We start from the raw sequence: 24,756 nt of genomic DNA, 5'->3' as shown, positions 1-24,756 counted from the left end.
CGATAGGGCGGCGGCGCAGGCGGGACCCTGCCGCTGGGGGGCGCCGGCGGCTTCCACCGCCACTCGCCGCGCGGCACCGCCCCTCTCGGTGGCGGGCGGCGGGGCTCTCGCTTCCGCGTCGCTGTCGCTGCGCGATAGGGCGCCGCCCGCCGCCCCGGGCCGCTGCCCTCTGCCGGCCGCGGGGCCATGGCGCTGCCCCTGCCCGCAGCCGCCGCCGCGCTGGCGGCACTGCCCGTCCTCCTCTTTGGCCTGGTGAGAGCCGCGCCGCGGTCACGGCGGGCCCAGGGGCTTCCAGGGCGGGGGCGGAACGTGGGGCCGCCGCCCCTGCGATGCGGGGCCGGGGCGCTGCCCGCCCGGGCCTGCCGGGGGGTGGGCGGCCTGCAGCGGGCCCTGGCGCCGCCGGGCGGCTGGGCTGGCCCGGGCCGCGCCGGGCTCCGTCCGCGCAGCGGCTGGTGGGGCCGGGCCGGGCCTCGGCGCGGGCTGACGGGGGGATGTGTTCGCGCCCAGCGTGAGGTGAAGCGCCCTGTAAACGAGATAAAAATGGAGCATTTCACCCTTACGGTGCATCTTGGAAACGCCCTGGTGAGGCGCTTTGCCGGCGAGCGCTCGGGAGCCCCGTGTACCTCTGAGCGGCTGGCAGTGTACCTCTGAGCGGTTGGCACCTGGGGCGGGAAACCCCGGTGTCCCTCGGCAGTGCCGCCCGTGTGGTGCTCCCCGGTAGAAGTGCTCCAAACCCCAAGTTCTGCGCGTTTATTCCAGCTGTGCGTAAGGAAGATCAGAGCCTCAGCCGTGCAAGCACAGGGAGCTGCCCGGCCGCCAGTGGTGCCGTGGCAGCCGGCGGCCCTGTGCCGGATCAGGGGCAGCACCAGCTTGTGTGGCAGGCATCATCTGGGGACGGGGCACTGGGGTCTGGACCACAGCTTTGGAGGCATCTGCGTGCTTTGCAGTTGAAAACAGCAACAAGCCAACGATGCCAACAGTGGTCGGAGTAGCTGGCGTGGAGTAATCAAACGGCACGAGAAGGCTTTGCGCCTGTGTGATTTGGTTAGTGGATGAAGTACTGCACTGCAGACCCACCTCACTGTGAAATACAGTTGGTTGCCCCTTGTAGCACGTTCAACAGCTAGGCAAACCTTTAATAGATGCTCAACAATTTTTCTCATTTCTTTTTCATCACAGATTTGTATGATTGCTCATGTAACTGCCAGAAAAATACCAGCCTTTCACCGATATGAAGAGGAGAAATTCTTTCTAAATGCTGAAGGCAGGAAAGAATCTGTACCAAGTATAGATGATCCTGCTACAAAGGAACTCTCTGTTGTTGTGCCTTCATACAATGAGGAAGACCGGTGTAAGATTTTTCTTGTTTCGAGAAAAAGAAGAAAATCTCTCTGTTGTTACTCTAGTAATGCAGAGGTCAGTTTATGTTAGCAGTAGATTCTGGCAGGCCAGATTATATATCTGATTTTGGACACAGTTTCCAGAAAACAGTCCAAGTACATTGAATTTCAAAATTAAGACATTGTGTAACTTGATTTCTGCTGCTAAAAATAGCATGGGGCACTTCATTTTCATGAAGTCCAGCAGAATGGCTGCTCATTGCCCCTGTAAAGGCCATAAGGCAAGAAGTAGAAAAATAATTTTAAAATTTATTTCAGCGCTTCCTACTCTGTAAGCAGCAGCAGCAGCTTCAGACAAGTAGAAAAAATAATGATCTGTTTCTGTTTGGCTTGGCCATATATATGAGCACCTGATACTAAAAAGTGAGGTCTTCCAGGTACAAAAGGAGTGATCGAGCTCTAAAGTTGTTCTTGGGGTTGGCATGGTAGCACGCATTGTCATTCCTTTTTCTTGGTGACTGAAAGTTCTGAGCTGTTTGGGATTCCATTAAAAGAGATGTTGACAAATAAAGCGTATCTGGACACAAGGTAGGCCTGGCCCTTGCTGAAGTCCAGTGCATTCCTCCGTCTTGCTACTCATACACCTCTTTCCAGTAAACAAGGCATTGATATGCTTCATGTAATATTGGTTTATGTGTCTCTTTGGAGATAAAATAATCACGTGAAATGGGGTCAGGAATGAACGTATACTACGAAGACACCCTCAGGTTGAATGTCTTTCTAGCCTGCAGATAAATCAGCTGCAAAAGTAGTGCCAGTTTGTTGGCTGAAGCATCACGGCTAGCAGTTTTAGTAAGAGAAGGCATGTTACGGACTAGTGTTAGGGATTTCCCTTGTTGCCTTTTATGTCAGCTTGCTTAAATAGATAGAGTCAGTGCTGGTTTGTAGGGTCAGTCATGGAGGAGGATTTTTTTTTTTCCCCTTTGATACTGTGTAGAGGATTATGTATTTCAAAATGGAAAGTTGCTTCTTCAGAAGAAGAAATCTTACATGTGTGATTTTCTTCAGTGTTCTTTATGCATTCAGAAAGGACAGGACTTAGAGCTGCAGGTACTGAGCTTGTTTACTGAAGGTGGTGTATGAAAGAAGCAATTTGCTCAGCTTTGCTTTGTGGTTGTTTTCAGCTTGCTTGTACAGATGTTGTGCCTTTTATAATCTACTAACCTGACCTCCTCCACCTTTTCTGTAGTACCTCTTATGATGGATGAAGCTTTGGATTATCTAGAAAAAAGACAGGTATTTTCATTTTGTGTTCAAAATTCCTTCTTTTTCTACGTATTATGTATAGTAAATCAGTGATCTATTAACTTTGTTATTTTGGTGTATGTTAAAACAGTATAACTTAATCACTTAGAAGTAACACTTCTGTCTCTTATCAGTTGTTTTTAGATTGAATGCCTGGAAAGTATTTTTAACTTAAGTAAAAATTTAATATACTACTATGTGATGAAAAATCATTGTGTGCATGATACCCTCTCCAAGACAGAGATTAAGGATTAACCATACATTTAGATTTCTAAACTAAATCCTGGTTTGCTCCGACAAGTTTCTTAAGCATCTGTTCTTCATTAGGGTTTGTTTTCTGGGTAAGAAGCCCATTGTGAAGGTTTGTGGGTTTTGTTTTGTTTGTATTTTCTTAACAGTGATGTTGTTTTGAGGTTTCATCTTTTACAACTAAATTGATTTTTCAGTTCTAGATGATAGCTGAGGAGAACTATGACAAGCCGATGTAATGGAACACACATCAAATATGTAAAATTCTTTAATTATGCCATCTTAACAAATGTACTGCACCATATTGGTGTCTGTTGGCAACCATGAATGAGTTAAAAACTGCTAGAGAGGAAAGAATGCTGATGTTTGAAAGACTTACTACCTGCTTAAGAAACTGAATGAAATGCATTATTTCTGGTTTTGTTTTCAAGAAACAAGATCCGTCGTTCACTTATGAAGTAATAGTTGTTAATGATGGTAGTAAAGATCAAACTACAAAGGTAAGGAAAAGAAGCATTTTGCCAAGTAATCAGAGGTATGGGTTTTGTACTGCATTTGTGGAATATAACAATGTTTTGCATTTATGTTTTGGAAGTAGTTGACAATTAAAATTCATGTTTCTGAATACTTTCTGTAATTGTCCCATATGCGTTGTGGGTGTCGCTGTATTGGAGGGTGATTCGACTCACCTATTCAGGGACCCCCACTGACAGTGTCACTGAGTCAAATCCCTTATAACAACTATGCAAATCTCCAGAGATTAATATAAAATGCACTTCAGCTGAAGATTTTTATTATACAAAATGCAAGTTTGTGACAATAAAGTTCAAAGATTGCCCGTGATAATATACTGACTGCAAGCAAGTTTAAAATAACATAGTAACAGCTAGCATGAGTTACTCGTAGAATAAGGTTCTTACCCAACAGGCGTCCCTATGGGGGAGAAGCCCAGTAACTGATCCCAGAAGTTACAACAGAGGCTTCCCTAACTTTTTTCCTCCTTTGCTTACTTTTATACTTTGTAGCACATTGCATATTCATTATCGTAACAGGATTGGTTAAAAGTTTCTCACTTCTAATGCATGCTAATATGCATCCTCACATAGCGCTGCTGAAGTTTTTCACTAACTATGCATGCTCTCTGAGCAGGGCTTTGCTTTTTTGGGGGAATATTTGAGTTGGAGGTTGTGATCTCCCACTACCACAATTAACCTTTGTCCTACTTTCACCTTATCAGTTTGGCCAGAACTTTCTCACTTGAAGGCTTCTTTCTGCATAATTTAGGTAACTGTTCTTCTTTCAACCTGTTGTTTGTCCCCGAGGTTGACGTCCGTGGTTAGAAGTCCTTTCGTTCATCAGTTTTGAAAACTTAAGAGGGTAGTCCAACTTGACGTAAACTTTGTGCACAGAAATGTTTAACGTATAGTTAAACACTAAATCAGAGTTTAGTAATTGGGGAGTGTAGACAACAATTCTTCCCCTTTTGGACTTACTTCAGTCCAAGGCCAGTTGATTTTCTTTACATCTAGGTGGAGCTTGAGTGATTCTAGTCATACACATTTTTGTTACCGATTGGTATCGCGTGCCCAGTGAGGTGTGGTAGTACCTTGGAGGCAGGTAACTTTGGGGTGGAGGTGTGTGTTAGTATTATGATGAGATCATCTCATCTAAGGAAAGCAATTTTGCCACAATTGCTGGCTCAGGAGCGGACATCTCATCTTACCTGTGTGGTACTGCCAAGGTCCCATTCCTGCAGGGAGTACAACAGAGCCTGGCCACAGTGTCTCCACTCCGCTCCATCCTCCGTTACTCCTATCAGCATGTGCTAAGATGGCAGGGTTGTGTTGCTTAAGGAGCCATGGTAGAGTAGGTTTCATGTATGTCAACCATCCTGAAAGCAGTAACAATATTTTATCATAAAAAAGCTTTCTGTAATACTGCACTTCTGTTAGGTCCCAGTTTTCCTCCCCAAGTGATTTTCCCACACATGCATACACATGCAATGCTTCTGCAAATACTGGTATTCTTGATTGGTGGCTGTGACAGCCATTTTCCTGCAGCTGAAATTTTAAAAATTCTAATCTTATCTTCAAGGAATTTCTTATGAAGTATTCTACATGTGCATAGTGATGTGAATATGAACCTGAAGGAGCTAAAAAGCCTTTTAAAATAGCTGATTTATACTGTGATTGACAGCACAGTTGACATGTAGCTCTTTCCCGTACCCTTCATGGCATTGTTCATTTAAAAATCCCCATGCCAATAGTAATATTTTCAAAATAGTTCTGCATTCTTCTGCTTTGACTTCAATGTATGTCACTGGAAAGAAAGGCTTGCCAACTTGAGAATTTTTTTACTACTCTTTGGAAGGTGTTTGACATGGCTACTAAAATGTAGGCTGCTCTTTCATTTACTTTCTTTAGGCTTGTCCATTAGGGATTGCTCGTATATAATGCTTTGCATTCTTTTTAGCAATACTTCTAACTGAGCACGCTATGGCCATGGGCCTCTGGACTTACAAGGACTTGAGACAGCCTTTAGAAAAAATTAGAGGAGAAAACTCATGCTTTCTCTTCCCCACAACGTGGAACAAAACGTGCGCATCCCTGCAGTGTGAATGGGATTTTAGGTCACTGTGAAATTTTTGTTTAAAACCACAGATAGCAGTACAACAAGTGAGAAATAGGTAGCAGTAGCAGAAAATTATTTTTCTTTGATTAACTGTTGATGTTGGTATAAAAAGTCTGTGTAAATTACATTAGTATTGAGGTTTTTAGACTTGGGTGAATGTTGTTTAGAATTGCTTGGGGTAATATTCTGTTCTTATTGAACATGACTAGCTTCTTCAGTCTTCTTGTGTTGACTATGAACTGGTTTTTATTTTCCCAAACAGACTCCAGCAAACACTGGCAATGTGTCATCTGAAGTGCTTATAGCTCTGTGCTGTTAATTTATTTATTTATTTAAAGGGTGAGCAAATGTAAACTTCTACCTTGATTTCTGGTTTTGTTTTATGCTGGGTTTTTGTGTGTCTATCAGGTTGCAATGAAGTACTGCGAGAAATATGGAAGCGACAAAGTACGAGTGCTTTCTTTGGTAAAAAATCGAGGGAAAGGAGGAGCAGTCAGGATGGTAATTGATACTTTCATCTCCTTCTCTGTCTGAACTACCATATTGTGCCCAAATATGCAGAAGATAGAGCTGGGCTGATTGGCGTTTTGAATTTGATACATTAACAAAATGATTATCAGAAAACTGAGTACAGGTTCTATAAATTAAGAGAAAATCTCTTTTCAAAATAAGCTTATTTTAGATCTTGGAAACAGCATTTTGTTGCCGGGAAGATCAATAACAAAGAAATTTTTAATGTGAGAATTTGAAAGGAAAAAGAAGTTAGACTTGAATTTCATGTTCCTGTTAGTTCCACTTAGAAATAGGCTTGTGTTTAAAAAAGAAAACCAACCAACAAAAAAAAAAACCCCAAACCAAACCCTTACAGATTAAAGTAGAGCTTTTGTAGAGAAAATACAGGTAAATCTGCAAACATTGCTTGCCGGGTCGTAGTTGTGGTTTTAAAAATGGCTAATGAACAAACAGTTATTCAGCAAAGTTTGTGTTCACTGAAGCCCACTGCTATCACCCACACTTGATAGTAGAACCAGCGCAATTTATGCTTTCATGTATTAATTTTCACATAGATATTATCATAAAATCATGTTCTAAAAATAAAATAGCTGTTACACATTTAGAAGGAACACTTTTTCCTAAGATGAATAACACCTTACTTTTATAAAAAGGGATGATGCCATTTACAGGTTATCAGTGACTGTCTTTATCTGTATTTTAAGCTCTGTCTTTAGTATGTCAATTTCATTTTTTTTTATAAAACATGAGTAACTAGCAAATTGAGAGAACATTACATTAGAATGTATGGAGCGTTTGTAAGAGATATAATGTTGAAGTTATTCCAGGAGAAGGAGAACAATTCTCTGATATATTTTTGTACTGCAGAGTGCAGAGAGGACGTATATACTACTACTTCCTTGACAGGTTTTTCCAAAGTCAGACGTGCTTGGTTGCGACAGTCCTTTTGGCAGACCCACTGCTAACCGCTTTCCTGTCTAGACCCCTTCAAAAATTGTCTGATCAATGATATGGCAAAACAAGCTGTGAGACCTGTGCGTCACAGATGTTTTGTAGTAATACTGTGATTTAAGACTTGTTTCTCAAAACTAAGATTATCTCTTGAATTCTTTTGAAACAGTTTAGGAAAAAATAGCACTGCATCCTCCTTTCCATGGCTCAGATGACAAAGAAACGCTGTCCAGTGCAGTGGCAGCTGCTAGTCACTGCTTCTTTGTGCTCCCCTGTATAGCTGACTAGCAACTTACTGTCTCTCTGGATTTTGGTTTGTAAAGCTTTTCATTTGCAAGCTTCTCTGGAGAGGGACTGTTAACCTTTCATGTTCATGCATTGTCTGTCACTGTGGGATGCTACTCAGTGTGTGAAGTTTCTAGATGTTATTACAATATAAATTGATAAATTGATGGTAGTAGCAGAATATTAAGACTCACCCTTTGTGCTGAATCTTTTGAGATTCCACTGTTCTAGTTAGTACGTTAGGTTTTTGGAGTTTTGCAGCTAGCTTAAGACAAATACAGATTTCAAAGGCAATGATTTTTATTGACTGTTTTGATTGCAGGGTGTCTTTATTTCTCGGGGGAAAAAAATTCTTATGGCTGATGCAGATGGAGCTACAAAATTTGCAGATATTGAAAAAGTAGAAGAAGGTCTAGAAAATCTTCAGCCTTGGCCTGTGAGTATAAATTATCATGGTTTTAGTTTAATACACATGCATACAGATTGATTTTTATCATTCTCTTCAGCTTGAGTTTTTTGAGATCTGGTTGAAGACCTAGGTGTATGCTTAGAAGCTGCAAGAATGGGCTGTCAGAAGGTAGCTTCCACAGAGTTCTTACTTCCTTTGCATTCATTGTGCCTATTTCAGTGCAGTACTATGTAATGTTTTATTTATCATTCTTCCTTTGAAGTTGTTCTACTCTGTATAAATACTATGCATTGCCTTCTCAGTTAAAAAATCAATTTTTTTCTTTCTTAAATGTTTTGTATTTTCTTTTTATCTGATGTCATCCTATATACCTTTAAGGATGCATCTTAATTTCACCCTGTTTTGTAGATGTTCTCTCTTCTCAGAGTTGTTACTTTTAATGACAATATTTGGAAGAACTTTTATTGTAAATAAAAATTCAAAAAACCTGTGGAATAAGAGTGAGCTCCTCCCTGCATAGTCATTCTCTTTTGGATGGTTGACTTGAAAGAACTGAAGTTTATTTTCTGCTTAAATGCAGATGAGTGAGGTATTTGTAGTTAGTTTCCCAAAGTGCCAGAAGTGATGTGCAGCCTTTCAGCGGGAGCTGCAAGGGATGCACCTGTGTGAAGAGCGCAGGACCACAAGCACAGGAACAGCCAGGCAGTGGTGTTTCCCTGATGCTGTCTGCTACCGCGGTGGCAGCAGCTGCTGCTTCTCTGGCATCAGTCACACACTCTGAAATATAGTAGATTTGAGAGATTTCAGGTGAGAAGTAGTAGCATGAGAATAATTTTAAACCTTTTGTTTTGATCACATTTTTTGATTTAATTTGAGGTCATATTTTTGGCTGATGCCATGGCATTTTATTTGTTTGAACGTACATGAGTGCAACGAGTACTTTATTCTGTCAACCCTTCCACAATGCAGTATTTAGGGAAAACATATTTTATAACAATAAATGTCTGGGAATGCTGAATGCTTATCTGTGCTGGTTAATACATTTACTGTGTGTGTACCTCAGAGGAACAATGTAAACTAAACCAGACTTGAATAAATTGCTACAGTTTGCATGCAAAATGTAATAAACTTTAGGTGAACTCTTAATTGTAGAAAAGACTGATTTTGGCCTCAGAATCTAGCAGTAGAAAAAGTGTAGCTACAGGAAACAGAAAAATATGCTTCTTTGAAGTCTTCTATTACACAGTTCTCAACACAAGATTCCACTCATTCAGAAAATGTTAGTTTAAGTAACAACTCTTTAAATTGTATTCCTGTGCAGAACCAGATGGCTATTTCCTGTGGTTCTAGAGCTCATCTGGAGAAGGACTCAATAGCAAAGGTTTGTCTCCATTTCCTGCTGTGTACAAATACTTCCATTATTTGATTCTGCTCTACAGATTTTACAATTAAATAATCAATATTTGTAAAAGAATGGAAGCTAAAAAATAGGAAAAGCTTGTCATAAGTGTAGCATGTGCTCCATCATGTACAAAGGATGTGATCCAGATTTCAGGCACTCTGAACTGCTTTCAGTTAGTGTTCCAGTTTATGGATTTAATTTTCCTAGTTGAGAACATCTTACAAGCAGAGCTTCTAATCCCTGACAGAACTGGTAGCTAGTATCCAGTACTGGGCCTGGAGTGGAAGGCAATTGATGAGTTCACTTTTATTGATTCCATTCCAGTGCAAAAGCTTGACCTGCAGCTCTTGAAACCTGTTTAAAATGAGTTAGCAATAATTAGCAGCAAACTGTTCGAAGAGTATCTCCATTTGTTGGGAAAGTACTGTGATTTTTCTGTATTACTGGTAACACTTGAGTCTTGAACACAGTACTGTTCTGTGTGTGGCTCTTGTGGAATAAACAGTGATGCATAGGCACACAGTCTTATCTTGCATCTGGTTTTCTGATGTCTTGGCAGACAGTAGTTGACAAAGCACAGGCGTGGAACTTGTATTGCAACAGACACATTGCTGAACTAATTTTTTCAGCATCATTGGATGTGCTCATCATGTTGAATGTTCTCAAGAGTAAGCTTTGTTTATACTGATGTTTAATACTTTAAATGATTCTAAAACATACACACAACTACTCAAATAGTTACAAAAGTTCAAAAGAAGTTCCCACTGGTAATGTTCAGCCCCTGGTAGATCTTTAATTTTTTTTTCTTCCAGTTTATCAGGTAGTATTGGAATAGTTCACTGGAAAAAGTTTTTGTAAATACTGCTGCACTTATGTTAGCATCCTCAGAAAAGTAATAATAAAAAAAGAAAACAAATCCAAACCCTTCATCATTATCAGAAGTTAGGATACATCTTTGACATGGTACTTGCATGCTTGTGGCACAGAATATCACATTTGCAGTTACTTGTTAGCTGTGCAGCCAGTGTAGCCTGGAAATGTTGCTACTGCAGGGTGACCATGTAGCTGACAAATCTGTGCCGAAGTGCTTTGTAGTGTGGTCAGGTACTGAATATAGATAAGCTTTCTTCAGTGTATTCATATTTCTTGTCACCTTTGAAGGTCTTGCTACATGAGGGAGAGGAATTGGAACAGGACTTTATCTTTAAATGCACACTACACTTTTTAGGATGTGTCCTGTTTCTTCCCATATTTCCAATAGAGCAGTACTACCAAACCAGCTGGTGATTCCTTTACCAAGAAGTTACAGGTGTCCCAAAGCTAGAAACTGAAGAGTGCCTTTACCACATTGGAAAGAGACTCTTGTATAGTGCAGTATATATAAAAAATTGTTCAGAACAGTCTTTTAGAAGTTGGGATTTCTTTCTGGGCTTAGTGGCATCTAAAACAGTAGAATGGATCTGTGATAAACAGCCTTGTGGGATTTATTAAGACGAGAATTTCACCCTTAAATGCAGTCTCACAACATAAGTAATTCTGTTCTGCCTCCAGAATTGTTAATGTACTTCATTTATGCATCTCATACTACAGATTCATTAGTCTTGGGAGTGATGAGTGTAACCCATGAACTCCTCTTCGGGAAGTAAGTGCAGTTTCACTGGCTGGCAATCATGCAGCCTCTTAGAACTTCCCTTTTGGGGCTAGTAGCCTTGTATTCTTGGTCATACAGTGGTTCACCTTCATCAAAAGAGCCAAAGAACCCACAACTAGGTCCACCATTAATCTAGGGCTAGAGCACTTTGCTGAGGGACAAGCTATGAATTTGAATTTCCTTAAGTCAAAGCCTATACACATAATAAAGTTGAGCATCTTCTCATTTTTCAAGTGAGTTTGAAATTATTAGCTTTAAAGGCATCTATTATCACCCAGAGATGCTTAGCAGTTAAATTGTTGGCTCCTAAACATTTTGTGTGGTATTTGGCTTGTAATTGTGGATACAATCACTCAAATTGAGCTTAAGACCAGCAGTGAGTTCAGAAGCGATGTAGATCAGAGGTCTAGTTGTTTAGGAGCTATCTTGAATACTAGACTAGAGGGGACCTCTGCAAGCCCAGAGTCCAGCCTCTGGATTCCATGGACAAACTTATCTGTATGATTATTATGTCAGGAACATAAGTGTAACCAAAGAGTAGGCTGGGAGAACATTTACCAGGAGAATGAAATATATTTGTGAAAGCAAAAGAACAAAAGAGGAGACTATGTTACATTGCTGGAAATACAAAATGTAACATTATCTTGCACAGCAGATGTTACTTTAGTCCTGATTTTTCTTTTGGTCCAGCATTTACTGCAAAAAAAAAGCGCATTCTCTAATTGCATTCCCTTAAGTGCCTTAACATGGTGTGTGCAAACTCAGTCTTGAATGAAACAAGTGGGTGGCAGACAAGAGATGCTGCCATTTGGGTTTTTTTTTTGTAATATAAAACATTTTCATTTTTTTTATTATCGTGTTAGAGTAGAGCTGGAACTGGTTTAATTTTTAGTGTGCATTCTTAGAAGTAGCAGTCTTTATACAGTCCTGCTGGCTTATTCTCCATTGTTTGTCCTGGGAGCTATTGAATTTGTGGGACCTGTTCAACCAAGTTTTAGGAAAATGAGGACTAGACAGAGGGGAAAAAAATATCTTGTAAATGCCCGGTGGAGTAGAGCATGTAGAATGCAACACTTCTTCTTTGTTCACTCTTCCTGGGAGAATTCCCTGAGAATCATGCAGAGATACTACGGCTGTCACTCATTAATTGAAGTCCAGGTGCAGGTTCCTGCTCCACTTAATAAGGTATCATCAGGAATGAAAAGCTGCTCTGAATTAAGGAAATCTGGAAGAACTTGGACTTCTCATATCTTAGACCGGTGCCTGACGGGCAAGTCTTTCTTCTTCAGCTGAAATTTTGTTTCAGTGTAAAAACTGAAAAGTTCTGGTCTCATTCCAGTGCAAAACAAAAACAGGTTACAAACTTAGAAAAGCTGTCATGGAGCAGGATTTATTGTCCTGTAAGCCAGCTTTTTTCAGCACTTTGCTCATCACTTAAATAAAACCATCTAACTTCTTGCCTTTCGTCCACAGCGCTCTTACTTTCGAACTCTTCTTATGTATGGGTTCCATTTCCTTGTATGGTTTCTCTGTGTCAAAGAGATCAGGGACACGCAGTGTGGATTTAAACTTTTGACCAGAAAAGCTGCCTCGGAGACTTTCTCAGCTCTTCATATAGAACGCTGGTAATTTCTTTCATTTTTTGTTGTTGTTTATTTCCTAATTGAACATGGTTTTGACAAAGTAATTTCAGTATTGCAGCTACTATGAAGCACATGATGTCTGTAAAAATCCTAGCTGCTCAGTTTAACCAATTACAGTACTACTTGCATGGCAATTTAGATTTCTTGTTATGCTAAAATATCCTGGTAATTGGTAGGAATTCTATTTTATTAATGCTTTAGGAAATAGTGGGGTATTTAATTTTATTCTTTCTTCTCATGGTGACAGGGAGAAGGGGAACAGATGGTCTTACTAGGTTTTGATTTTAAAATAGCATTCAATGTAAACTGCAAGAAGGATTTTAAGACTATATTGCTGAGATTTTGGGTGGCAACAGTGGTCTCCTTCCAAGTCCATTTTCCTTTGGCGTGTGGTATATAACGAGCCATGTAATACCAAGTGGGACATTTTGGTTTTGCCTTGTCAGAGCAACTGGTAACTGATTAGGAGAGGGGAGAAAAAAAAAATCCCAATAACTCTTTTCTTTACTGCTCTAAAAAAAATTCCAAACAAACAATTTTTGATTGTGTTGTAATCCACAAACTGATTCTGAGGGTCCTCTCTCCTTTTACAGATACGAGCCATGCAGGCAGAGTAAGAAATCAAGAGAAGCTCATATTATGATAAGGACAGTTAAGAGTTATTAATCCTATTGAAAAAAAATTATGCATTACAATTCAGTGCTGCTTAGCCAAAACATTTTACCTAAAATCCTTATCTGATAAGATGTTTGTATTTGCTGATGGCTAAAAGTGGAAAGAAGTGCATACTCTTTGCTTATTTTCTTGCTAGAATATTTCATGAGGACTACTGATATATGTCATTAATTTAAGACAGTAGAAAATAATGCATAGTTTTTGAATTACTTTAGAGCTGTCTTTCGTTGTAATTTAGCTAGAACAGTTCCCTTATGAGAGTAATACAGTCATGACTACAGTTACGGAACTGAAACACTTTTTCCACACACATACCGTGATCTTTTTAAATTTCTTACACTACAAGTACTGCTAAAAAGGATGACTTAATCAAGTATAATAAAATATTTTCTAACTATTGTCTTCATCCAAGAAAATCTCTCATGGGCTACTGCTTGCTGACAGGGGACGGAATTACTGAACAATGTTCCTGTACAAAAATGTGTGTAACGCTACAGTCCTAGTCAATTCCAATACATCTAGTTTTAGGTTGAGCTTTGGCAGTGATAGTTGAGCTGTATTTGCTCCTCCAAAATGGGGTGGCAAAAGTAGTGTTTGGGCACACAGAACTGGTGAGGAACATAGAGCTTCTGTTGAACTGAATCTGGAATTATGAGCAGTCAGCATTTGGAAAATCACTTTCCTAGCTGAGTGGTTTACTTATTGCCCTAAAAAAACCTGTGGCTGAGCCAGAAGTATGATTTGTGCTGCTACCTCCAAAACCAAACTTGATCTATAAAATTCTGTAAATTTCATATACAAGGGTTTTCTAAATACATGGTTAAACACATATGTGAGGCCCAGAAGTACGCACCTCAAAATTACCTTATTTAACTTCACTTTATAAATTACTTCATTAAGAAATACTGGAAGAAATTAATGAGGATAATCACTTTAATCTGTAAAAATGCAGTGTTCAATCTTATTCTGGTTTAAACTGAAGATTTTGGTTATAATTGTACTTACTGGTTAGACATATCAAGTGTTCATTTTTTTATGAAAAAAGTCTTAACAAGCTTTCTTCTGCCACTCAGATTCTCTAGCAACAAAGAAGTAAAAATAATTGTGCTGTACCCCATTACCCAGGAAGAGAGGCAGCAAAAAAGGGATATTGCTAACTTATTTTATAGTAATTATATTGCTGGTGCGGAACACACCAGATCTTCATGTCTTGGTGTGTTAATTCATTGTGTTTGTATGTGCTGCTATAAAATTGCATATATAAAAATATAAATTCTATTCTTGCTCTTTTACTTACATTAATTCACAAACTAATCCCCTGAATGTTTTCTTATTTATCTGAAATGTACTGGTTAGTGATGAAGAACATCTATTTTGTTTGCCAAGAAAATTCATTTCAAATTCTTCCAATAAACAGCTCTTCAGATACTTCCAAGTCACAGATGTGCCTAACAGAACAATACGGGTTTTTTAGTTTGGTTTAATTTTCTGCCAAAACAGGCAATATATGGCCTATTTTTATCCTCATCTGTCCTTCAGCAGTCTCTGTGCTTTCCTGCCTTTATTTTCATACTTATTGGCTAATTTAAACAAATTTGACAGAAGAGTAGAGACTTCAAGACTGAAAGCTTTGGCAAGTTTTGTAGGAACTGAAGCCCCCATAGAGGAGAGAAACTCAGATTATTGTCACTGCTGAAGAAAAAACTACAGTAAGGACTCAAAAGTTACTTATCAACTTCACAGCTAGCTATTCAGCATATGTAACTGGAAGATAACATGTCAGTGCACAAAACAAAGTACTGTCCCCTTCCCAGTGAATATTTACAAGATCTGGAAATAAATTGGGAGATGGGGAGGTATAAGTGTGCAGGGAAGGCGGGTGTATTAACGGAAACAGTAGTTATAAGTGAAATATCTGCCTTGTACAGACAGCTGCAGTTGGAAATTATATAGGGATATCAAACATCATAGAACCTTACATTGGCTTCCATTGTATGTAATAATTTAAGAATCTGAAATAGCCCACTAATGGAAACGTCTTATTTTAAACAGAACTGGCCCCTGATGTCTTTCCATTGCATAATGTAAATGTGTGTAAAAAGGAAAATAAAAACTGATAAGACATTGGTCATGGATGTTCTGTACAAATCATTACTATGAAGAAATAAGAGGAGGAAATAGTAGTCAGTATCATATTTCTGTTGACTTGGAACAATGGGGAGTCCCTAATCGGGTAACAGAACTCATTCATATGGACACCATAAGCAAGGGGTTGCAGAGAAACCACTATCTTGGTATTGGACAAAAGGCTGTGAAATCTGGGTTTATTACCACCTCTGCATCACTACACTGGGGGTATTTGACATCTGAAGAAATTATTTGTTATTTTCTGAATCTTAAGATCCCATTGAAGAAGTGCAGGTCTGTTAGGTATTGAAAGAAGAATTCAGTTCAGTTCAGTATGGTCAGTGCTCAGATATTCAGGTAATAATGGAGGAGAATGCTGGAGAATATTCAACAAACAAGCAGGATTTATTAGGATAAAAGCTGTCTGAGAGCCAGCACCCTAGCCATTGAACCTTCTAGGGCTCCCCAGCTGCTGAACTGGGAGCATGTGGTGAGCTGTTGAAGAGAATGAACGTGATTTGGTTTTTGCAGGAGCCTCATCTGTCCTGTCTGCGCAAGTTCTGTCAGGCTCAGATTTTTTGAGGTATTTCTGTGTTAAGTGAATTCTTAGGTGAAGGCATAATAAATATTTAGACTAAACATTAATACACAAGCTCTTTCCTCATGATACTAATATAAAACTACTACAAAATGGGCTATCTAATAATTCCTGCCCTGAAATATTAAGCTTACTGCTTGGTTAGAATATAAGTACACATGCACGATGGACAGGATTTGCTCCATTGCTTCTATAGAGTGCGTCTACTTGTCACCTAGCATCCCTTCTTAGACCAATAGAAGGGACGATTTTAGAGTATAATTAACTTCATCCTAATATAAGTCTCTAAAAAACGCCAGATGAAGTGCAGCCAACAAATGCCTGTTTCCTGCCCTTGACTATAAAGGGACTCCAGGCGATTTGTACAGAAGGTGTTATCTCTGCTGTAGATGACTGAAGTTCAGCAGGGTAAATTTGACTCATAGTATAGTAATTTGTAGGAAAAACAATGTGTTAGGTTGCTGGTGCCGCAGCTGCGTAAAAAGAATAAACTATGCAGTAAATCCTGAAAGTGGTGAGTTAGAATAAAAACTATTGAAGCAATTTTGCATCAAAGGCAGATGGGTTTCTGGGCTGTGTAGGCAACGCCAGTTGTTTCTGTAGACAAAACAGACCAGAGAGTTCTTCGCTTTGGATAAAGGAATCCAGTAGTTCCTTTGCATTCAAGAGAACACCAGTGCTGAGTTAGCACTGTGCAGCAGGAGACTGCCCTGAAGTGCTGGATGTTATCAATACTGCTCTAAAAGGTAGAGCCGTATACACTCAAGAAATAATACAGATTTTATTTCTGTGTCTCTCAGCAGGCTGATAACATACCTCAGTAAAGGAGCACTAGGAACAGAGTCTCTTTCTTGGAAGCTGAACAGCTTACACTCTGGTAATCAATATGTCAATGTAAACAACATAGCTCTCCTGCTGCTAGGCTGGACAGGCTCAAAGATTTTTAAGTTTCTGTACTTAAATAGCCGTCAGAGACACCAAAAATTAATGCATATGGTGTTTTCAGTGTTTCACCACCACTACCAATAAAAGGGAGTCTTGTGTTTCCATATTCACCTTTCATGGGAAGAAGAAGGGGAGAGCATCAAGATCTTCCTTTATACAATCTTATGTGCGTTTTTTACAGTTCCAGTATTAGTTTAATCATAAGGAAGTAACCCAGCGTCAGCTGCATTAAGAACTAAAAACTGATCGCTTAGACCTCCTTCGCTTTTTGCTGCTTTCTTCTATTCCAGTGGACATTGAATTGAGTATCACCTCTTCAATGTTAAAAATACCAGAAAATAGACAACAGTTTTTCTTCTTGCTGTGCTGAGTTTGATTTATACATGCTTATATTTAAGAAATCTTAAAAGCAAACTGAATATACAAGTAAAACAGTGTTTTATCATTGTGGTGATAAGGATCGTGTAACACTTTAAAGAGAGACCAAGATATTTCCTAGAATATTTTGTTAAACTACCCCTAAAGTTTAGAAAGCATTTTGAAAATTAATGGATACTGGAAACTGTTTATACATTTTTAATATTAAGAAATAATGCTTACTTCCTAAACTAGGTTGGTTTTTTTTGTGAGTGTTCTCATTGTCTTTTTTATTTAACTGTCCTTTGGAGAGCTGGCTGCGTATATATGAATACAAACCAAACATTCTTGAAATTTACTTTCTAAATACTGAAGTTTTGACATTAGTTTGAAATGAGAGCAACCTTTTGAACAGGGAGCATATGCTTTGCATTTTAGGTTCTGAATCTGATTACACCACTAATCTATTTTTCTGAAATGGATGGAGCACATTTTTTAAATTAAAACTTGAAAGAAAATTAAAAGGGATATTTTAAAAACATAATAGAGACAGTTGGAATTACTCACTTTCAGGCTCCAAAAGAAGCTCTAGTTCTGCATCTACAGTCTTGACCTGAGAAATGTAACTGTTTGTGTTAAATTTTAATGCATAGGAGGAAAACTGGAAAATTAAATGCTTTCCCTGGCAGAATTTTCCTATCCTAAATTTGGCCATTGATCTCTTCTGACTACAAAAAACCCCATAAATTTTCCTTCAACCAGAAAATGTCTTAGTCTCCTTACCTAGGAGAACTAGACATAGCAGCTGTTACTGTCCTACCTGGAATAGTGATAAAATGAGAGAAAATTCAGAACATAGTTGTAGTCCTGGTTTGATTGACATACTTTTGTAAAGTGGCAATTTATGATACTATGCAACTCAGCAGATCACTGATTAGATCAAATTGTTGCTGTTACTGTTGTCTATAAAAATTGCCTTGTGCACTGAAGAAGCCATGCTATTTCACATTTAAAATTCAAAGGCTTAATATAAAAAAAAAAGGTTGTTTCTCCAGTTTGCCACTGAACTGTAGATCTGAGTCTCTATATAAAAATAACAGAAAAATAAGCGTTCATATTACTATAGGGATTTTCTTCCACTTCTTTTGCATTGTAGACCAACACAAGCAGTGGAATGAATTGGTTTTTCCTGGTTATGTGCATGACAAGTAGAATTGTTTATGAAAGTCTAATCAACGCAAAAATATTTTGCTGTTATAACTATGTCTGGTTTAGTTTGTGAAAAGTCCCACTCCTGGCAGATGTGTGTGGACTTTCAAAAGCCACAGTACAGCTAGAGCAGCAGTGGCAGTCCAACCCTCTTGGCATCATTCTTAGACCTCTTTGACCATTGAAAGTTTTCTCTGCCCATTAAGAGTTTGCTGGAACAATGTATCTTGGGTAGAAAAGTCATAAATTCCAGTTAAAACAGAAGGCCTGATTTTGAGATTTGAAACATGATACTGGATGAGAATAAAACTCAAAGAGTCCCAGTGCAATTTGAAAATACAGAATAATTGTGCGGGATATGTATTTCACAAGCTGAAGCATTTTAAGAGTTCAGTTTAAAACAGTTGAATTCAATTAAATACCTACCAACTAGGTGTTCAACTGAATTTTAGCCAGCATCATCTTAAATTGTAACTTAACCAAAAGTACTCTTTAGCGTAAACACAATCACATGGCGATGTTCTTTTCTTTCTTTCTTTCATATAACATTGTTTGTGTTATATAATATGTAATGGAGCCACTATTAGAAATAGGTGGGGAAGTTGCTGATGTATTTTTGGGTGTCTAACTGTGGGTACTTAGATTGGAGCCTGAATTCATTCAGGCTGGAGCCAAACTATAGGTATTCTGAGCTGCTTCTCACCACCCGAAAGCATCTACTTTCACTCTCTGCAGCAGGATCCGGTGAAGTACACAGTGTGAATAATACCCAGCTATTTCTAAGAACAGTTCTGTCACATGTTAACTAGTCACAAATGGCTTCATGTCAAAACACGTGTATTGCACTTACCAATTCATCCACCAGTGTTGCTTTGATCTCCTCTAGGGCAGCCTGCACCTAACATACCCACGTTTAAATCCTGACTATGGAAACTTCTGTACGGTTCTTCTGTACCATCTGGATCTGGTGTTCTGCAGAATGAGTGTAATACTGTCAGTGTATTGAACACACTGCGGTCTGTATTCCCCAGTTAACTACTCTAGTATGCCTGCGAGGTGTACTGAAAGGTGGTGGGGAACTGGGGAAGAAAAAAGCTATCCCAGTGGTATACTAAGGAAGTCACTCTCCTTTCAGCTTCAAATAGTGTTTTTTTAATTTCAGGATTCTTTCACTGTTATCCAAAAGGCAACCACATGTAACAGTGTTCAACCCGATTAATTCCTGTGTTTTTAATCCTTAGAGCACTGTAGTTCACCAAACTATTTAACATTATTATACTGCGTGATGCATATACTGACATTCCAATAATCGGTTGTCCATAGGAATTGTTGCAAATGATAGTTCACTAAGCTAATACTTTATGTAGTAATAGTTTTAGAGCAGTTTATATAGTATAATTCATCAATCTGTCTCTTAAGATTTTTAGCCAGTTAAGGAATAAGTATTACAAAATTAGATTTAATCTTAATACACATGACTCATAAACATTCAAAGGTGAATACATGGGGGTTTTGGCATACAAATGTAAAATGTCAGCAAAAAATTTAATAATACAACTTCAAGAGAAGACACCATGGCATAATTAATAAAATAATATTCAACTCTCATTTAAAGAAAACTGGAAATGGCAAGGCTGCTTGGAGCAGATTCAGTTCACTGAGGTAAAAGAAACCCATTTATTCCTGTAACTTTTTTTTGTGACAATTAAAAGGCCTTTGTCCTAATCAAAATCAAATTTACAAAGCGGTTCTAAATTCTCTATACACAATAACTGTAGTCTCTGCAGATAACCTCTGTTTATGCTGCCCTTGCATGTTTTAATGCTGTCCAGGGTGATATCAGTAGCTCTCCCGTAACATACACGTACAGTGTGAGTTCAGGTTGATGCATGTTTGGTAACGATTTTGCCAGCGAGCCAGTGTGCTGTTGTTTGTACTTCAGTGGGAACCTACATGTATGTCATACCTAAGCGTGCATTTCAAAGTGCCTTCTGTTGTTCCATGCATTAATAGTTTTGCAGAACTGCACTGCGCTGCTTAAAAGGAGTGGGTGGCCTGAACCAGAAGGAAATAACATCTAAAATTGCCAAGCTACCTGTTAAAGTGTCTTTTTGCCTGCTCTTGCTCACCTGTCTGTCCCTTTCTACCCTTTCCGTAGTGTTAAATGGGATTACCAATGACTTGAATTCAAGCAACCCTTGAAGCGTGAACGAATAATGTTATTTTTTTATTGCATACATTTTCTGCAGTGGCAAAAGATTATATTTTTTTAAAAATTTTCAAAAGAAAATTGTCTTGGACTTAGCAATGAGAATTTAAGGAGATTTTAAACTTAGGAAGTTATTGAGAGAAAATGCAGACTAGTGTTGAATTGTACTTGACTGCCTTGCAGCTGCATTTTCAAGACCGATGTAAGCAGGTTTGGAACATCTGTTCCAGTGACTTCACACTGGAAACCTTACCAACAGCTTGGCTAAAACGTTTCTGGTTCCTTAACCGTCAAGGTTTAGTTCCCTGGGGAAAAGAAAAGTAATCTGTGTTTGAATATGTATTGAGTCTAGTAGAAATCAGATGTGGATGGCCATTGACATTTTTCTCCAATACAGGCTAGTATTTTAAAAAAAGCTTTTTATTGGGGGGTGAGGGGAGGGCTCTTTAATTTAAATTCCAATTACTAGAACTCGTTTAAGGAACAAGAACACCCCTACTGGCATTTGAAGACTACAAAGGTGGGAGGGAAGACCCAACAATCAATAAATCTAAGAAATCTAACCAAAATCACCAGAATCTTCATAACTGTGATTTACATTCACCCTTGTCAATAGCAGCTACTGGTAGTTTCATATACCAATTTTTACATGAGCATTACAAGCTGTAGTTGCCAAAACACTTTTCTAGTATCAGAAGCCTCAATATCTCAGATCCAGAAGGACCACCTGAGCATGCATTTGCAAGAATGAAACACGCAAACAATTCTCTGTGCGGACAACCGAGAGTATTAAAATGTATTTTAGACAAACTGGGCAGGGAGGAGCAGCTGACGTAGAGCAGGATCACTTACCCGATTCATTTCGCTGCACAACCTCCAAACAATTGTGCCAGCAAAAAAGACAGGTCTCTTAAGAGGGTTTTTGTATTGTACATTAAATGGTCACTGGGTAAAGTACGACTGCTGTTCAGGTTCTGTTATGCACAGTAACATAAATTATTTCTCACTTTTGTGCTGCTGCCTTTATTCTTGACTTGGAAAGTACAAGGAGAAACCATGAGATCAGTGTAAAGCCACAGCAGGGAGTTGTCCCCTTTGGTGAAACTACTAGAGATGTAGACTGACACTGCATGTTTGACTGCTTGGTTTATAAAAATATTTAAATCATGATTGTGGCAGAATGAAAAGTGAGCAGTGGTCAGAACACAGCATGACCTATACCTTCAAAAACAGGCGCAGTGAAGTATTGTCGTCTGTTTATTGGCTATGTCCTAAGCCAGTCAGTCAGGGAAATTGATTTCCCTTTCATGTGCATCTGACCTGTAGACCATTGGTATCAACTTCGTAACTGAACACCGACCTCCTTAAATCAGGCCAGGGATTTAATTGACAGTGCCACCATCTTTCTTCTGGAAGTAAGTGTGACTGTATTTGCTCTTTCCTGTTCTTCTTCAGGGCCTTTGATGTGGAACTTCTTTATATAGCTCAGCACTTGAGAATACCTATAGCAGAAGTTGCTGTCAACTGGACCGAAATTGAAGGTGGGGAAATTGTTTATATTCTTGCAAGATTCCTTATGTGTCAATCCAGAATAAAATATGGGAAGACCCTTGGATATTTTACCCAATTTTGATAACACACAGCCTTCTTTCCATACAAATTTTGAATTTCATATCCTTGCCAGCCTTCTGCCATGGCATAGTACAGGAAGAGTAAGTGAAGGGTTAGCAAGCGAGGGAAACTCTGCACCCCCACTGGAAACAAAAGTAGGTAGTTATAGGGCAAAGCACTACTTTGGCATGCCCTCTTGCTGTAACGTGTTAATAAAAATCTTGCAATTGTAAAATACTGTGAAATAAGTCTGACCGTTGTTTATTGATTCAACTCCATTTCACTGTGTCTCGCCTTCAAAAATTCTCAGCCCACCTATTAAGGCCTCCTCTAAGACAGCCTCTCATCTTCAGATGTGATGTTCCTTCAGACCTGTAGGGAGGTCTCTGTTACTGGGTTACTGGGAAGTATAGCTCCTTACATATTTCTTCATGGTAAAGCCAGCTTAAGTGGTACTGCTTGCTTCTGCTCATTTCCTTCCTCTCGCATCAAATGCAGCTCCTTCTTTTTTTCCCTTTCATGTTTTTTTCTTTTTTTTAAATCTGAATCTCTTCTCCTCAAAACAATCCCTGGACAAGAGAAAGTATAGTGAACTGCAATGGTGATGAAGGGTGCAAGTAGAGAACATCGTAAGCCAGCTTTACTAGAAAATAAATGTGGGGTTTTTTTCAAAGCAGTTCCACACGTACATTGTACCTAACACAAATGTTAGCAGAGGTGGAAGGGGACTTGGTTTCATAGTGTGAGTTCCTTACCTTGTCTGAAGATTGGCACATCCATATCGGTGCTGTAAGATGAATGCGGTGGTCTTCTCCAAAGTCTTAAGAAATCATTTGCTTAAGTATTGGTGTTCAGGTTCCAATTTACCTGATCAGAACCTTGTCACAGAGAAGACATCATCTTCATCTGCATCTTGTGACATACGTGGAAGTACTGTGCTGTTTGCACACCTATGCTATAATGTAATTACTATAAAGCAGTAACTTTCACCATATAGATTTTTATTAATGTTAAGCTCTAGGTTGTGGGGCTGAATGTGCTGAGAATGCAGAGGTTCATGACTGCTTAAATGTGTGTCTCGCCAATGCTCATTTTTTCTAACAATGTCCTTCTGATTTTCTTCTTCATTAATCACAGGTTCTAAGTTAGTTCCTTTTTGGAGCTGGCTGCAGATGGGCAGGGATCTTCTTTTTATACGACTGCGATATATGACTGGTGCCTGGCAGATTGAAACAAGAAAATGTAATTAGGTTATTTACATTTTCCAAATATATTATTGTACTTAATGGAACACGAGAACAGTTTCTATCAAGTGAAGTGATGAAAGCTGAGGTAATTCTTCATTGCTCCTGTTGTATGTTTCATTTTTGCAGTATGTATGTTTTATAAGATTGTCAGCAGGGTATTTGTACAATGCTTTGAAAAGAGAAAGCATTTCCAAAAAGGTTTTCTTACCTGGTGATCAGGTTTTTATTTCATTAAATAGTAGCTTTAACACGTCTTACAAATACACTCAAATAAATTTATCTGCTTTTGTCTCATCATACCTTTGGAATTTCCTTAGACATATTAAAAGGAGGCACTCTGTTCTGCATTGTGCAATATTGTGTTGTGAATGATCACAACCATTTGTGTATGCTGTGTCTGGAATATGTGGCCATATTGCAGCTTGGAATTATCCATCGTGGTTCACGCTAATGCATGTTTAGATTTAGTGTTATGGGAAACAGTAATGGGTTTTGCTGAGTTACAACAGTAATGTTCATAAGGGTGTTCTAAGAACTTTCAGTAGTCTCTTGACATTCCAAATGTTTTTGTCTGAAGCTGAAATAGTTGTCTGAGATCAAACTGCAAATCATCTCCAGACTGTAGAAGGTCCAAAAGAAAGAACATTTCATTTTAAAATGTGGTTTATAAATACGTTTGCTTCATACATGCTAATTAATACTGCATGCTCAAGGCTGGAAATTACCGATCTGTAGTGAAAAAGGTATGGAAAGCTAATTCAGAGCATATAAAAATGAGACCCAATGTATATTGGGGGCCTGTGCATTAGCAATGCCAATCTGACATTGTCATGCTTCAAATGACACCAGGGAGAGAGAGAGGAGTCTTCAGTCTTTCTTAGTAATGGCATACTCTGTTACAGTACACAAGTTTCAACAGCGCTTTCAAAACAGTTGTGGGTTGCCAACAAACTAAGCCAATCTTTCTTTTGGAAACATGTACAAATTTGAACAGATATAAAGAATGAATGGTACATGGTTGTACTTTCACATATGATTTCACTGTAATTTTTCTTATTCCTTCTGCAATATTGAGTCGCGTTTTTCTCCTGTTAGGGTTACCTCAGTTTTCTATCAATTGAAGTGTTGAAATAAATTCTCAAAAAGTTTCTCAAAAAGTATCTTCAGTTTTATTTTGCAGGCTTTATTCTCTTGCCTAGTCCACATACATCTCTATCACTTCTGCAGAATCAGTCACATGACTTCTCATTACCATTGCTAGCATAAAATACCAGCTTCTCAGTTTTTGTAAAGTGAATTTCCCTGATTAAACCTGGACAATGATAGCTCTGCCTATAAGTAAAGTTGCCAACCAGTTTTCAAAAGCAGATTCCTAAACTTTTCCTTATGTCTTACCTTA

At 38.8% G+C, this 24,756-nt stretch overlaps 1 protein-coding gene across 7 annotated transcripts; it reads left to right on the top strand.

Annotated features, from left to right (window-relative positions):
* The first annotated feature begins 119 nt into the window (after positions 1-119).
* On the top strand, positions 120-24,514 carry ALG5 (ALG5 dolichyl-phosphate beta-glucosyltransferase). Of its 7 annotated transcripts, none has more exons than XR_005102616.1 (11): positions 120-252; positions 1,180-1,351; positions 2,590-2,636; positions 3,326-3,394; positions 5,934-6,026; positions 7,597-7,710; positions 9,005-9,064; positions 12,210-12,361; positions 16,583-16,656; positions 21,955-22,040; positions 23,248-23,361. XR_005102616.1 is itself a non-coding variant. In XM_037377199.1 (10 exons), the coding sequence occupies exons 1-10, from the start codon at positions 187-189 to the stop codon at positions 23,358-23,360; spliced, it is 972 nt and encodes a 323-aa protein (XP_037233096.1). In that variant the 5' UTR covers positions 120-186; the 3' UTR covers positions 23,361-24,514. The 7 variants fall into 7 exon arrangements, 5 of the variants coding, with proteins under 5 accessions (XP_037233096.1, XP_037233098.1, XP_037233097.1 ...); XR_005102615.1 differs by having other exon boundaries at positions 16,580-16,656; XM_037377199.1 differs by lacking the exon at positions 16,583-16,656 and having other exon boundaries at positions 23,248-24,514.
* The last annotated feature ends 242 nt before the right edge of the window (positions 24,515-24,756 follow it).

This window comes from Falco rusticolus, chromosome 2 (assembly GCF_015220075.1).
Source record: "Falco rusticolus isolate bFalRus1 chromosome 2, bFalRus1.pri, whole genome shotgun sequence".
NCBI classification, from domain to species: domain Eukaryota; kingdom Metazoa; phylum Chordata; class Aves; order Falconiformes; family Falconidae; genus Falco; species Falco rusticolus.
The sequence above is the reverse complement of the archived record's forward strand: the minus strand, read 5'-3'. Positions and strand labels throughout refer to the sequence as shown.

Excerpts from the sequence above, each read along its gene's own strand:
- ALG5 (XM_037377199.1), top strand. The coding sequence starts at position 187 with ATGGCGCTGCCCCTGCCCGCAGCCGCCGCCGCGCTGGCGGCACTGCCC. Across the intron at positions 2,637-3,325 it reads ATTATCTAGAAAAAAGACAG|AAACAAGATCCGTCGTTCAC; the intron begins GTATTTTCATTT and ends TTTGTTTTCAAG. Across the intron at positions 3,395-5,933 it reads GTAAAGATCAAACTACAAAG|GTTGCAATGAAGTACTGCGA; the intron begins GTAAGGAAAAGA and ends TGTGTCTATCAG.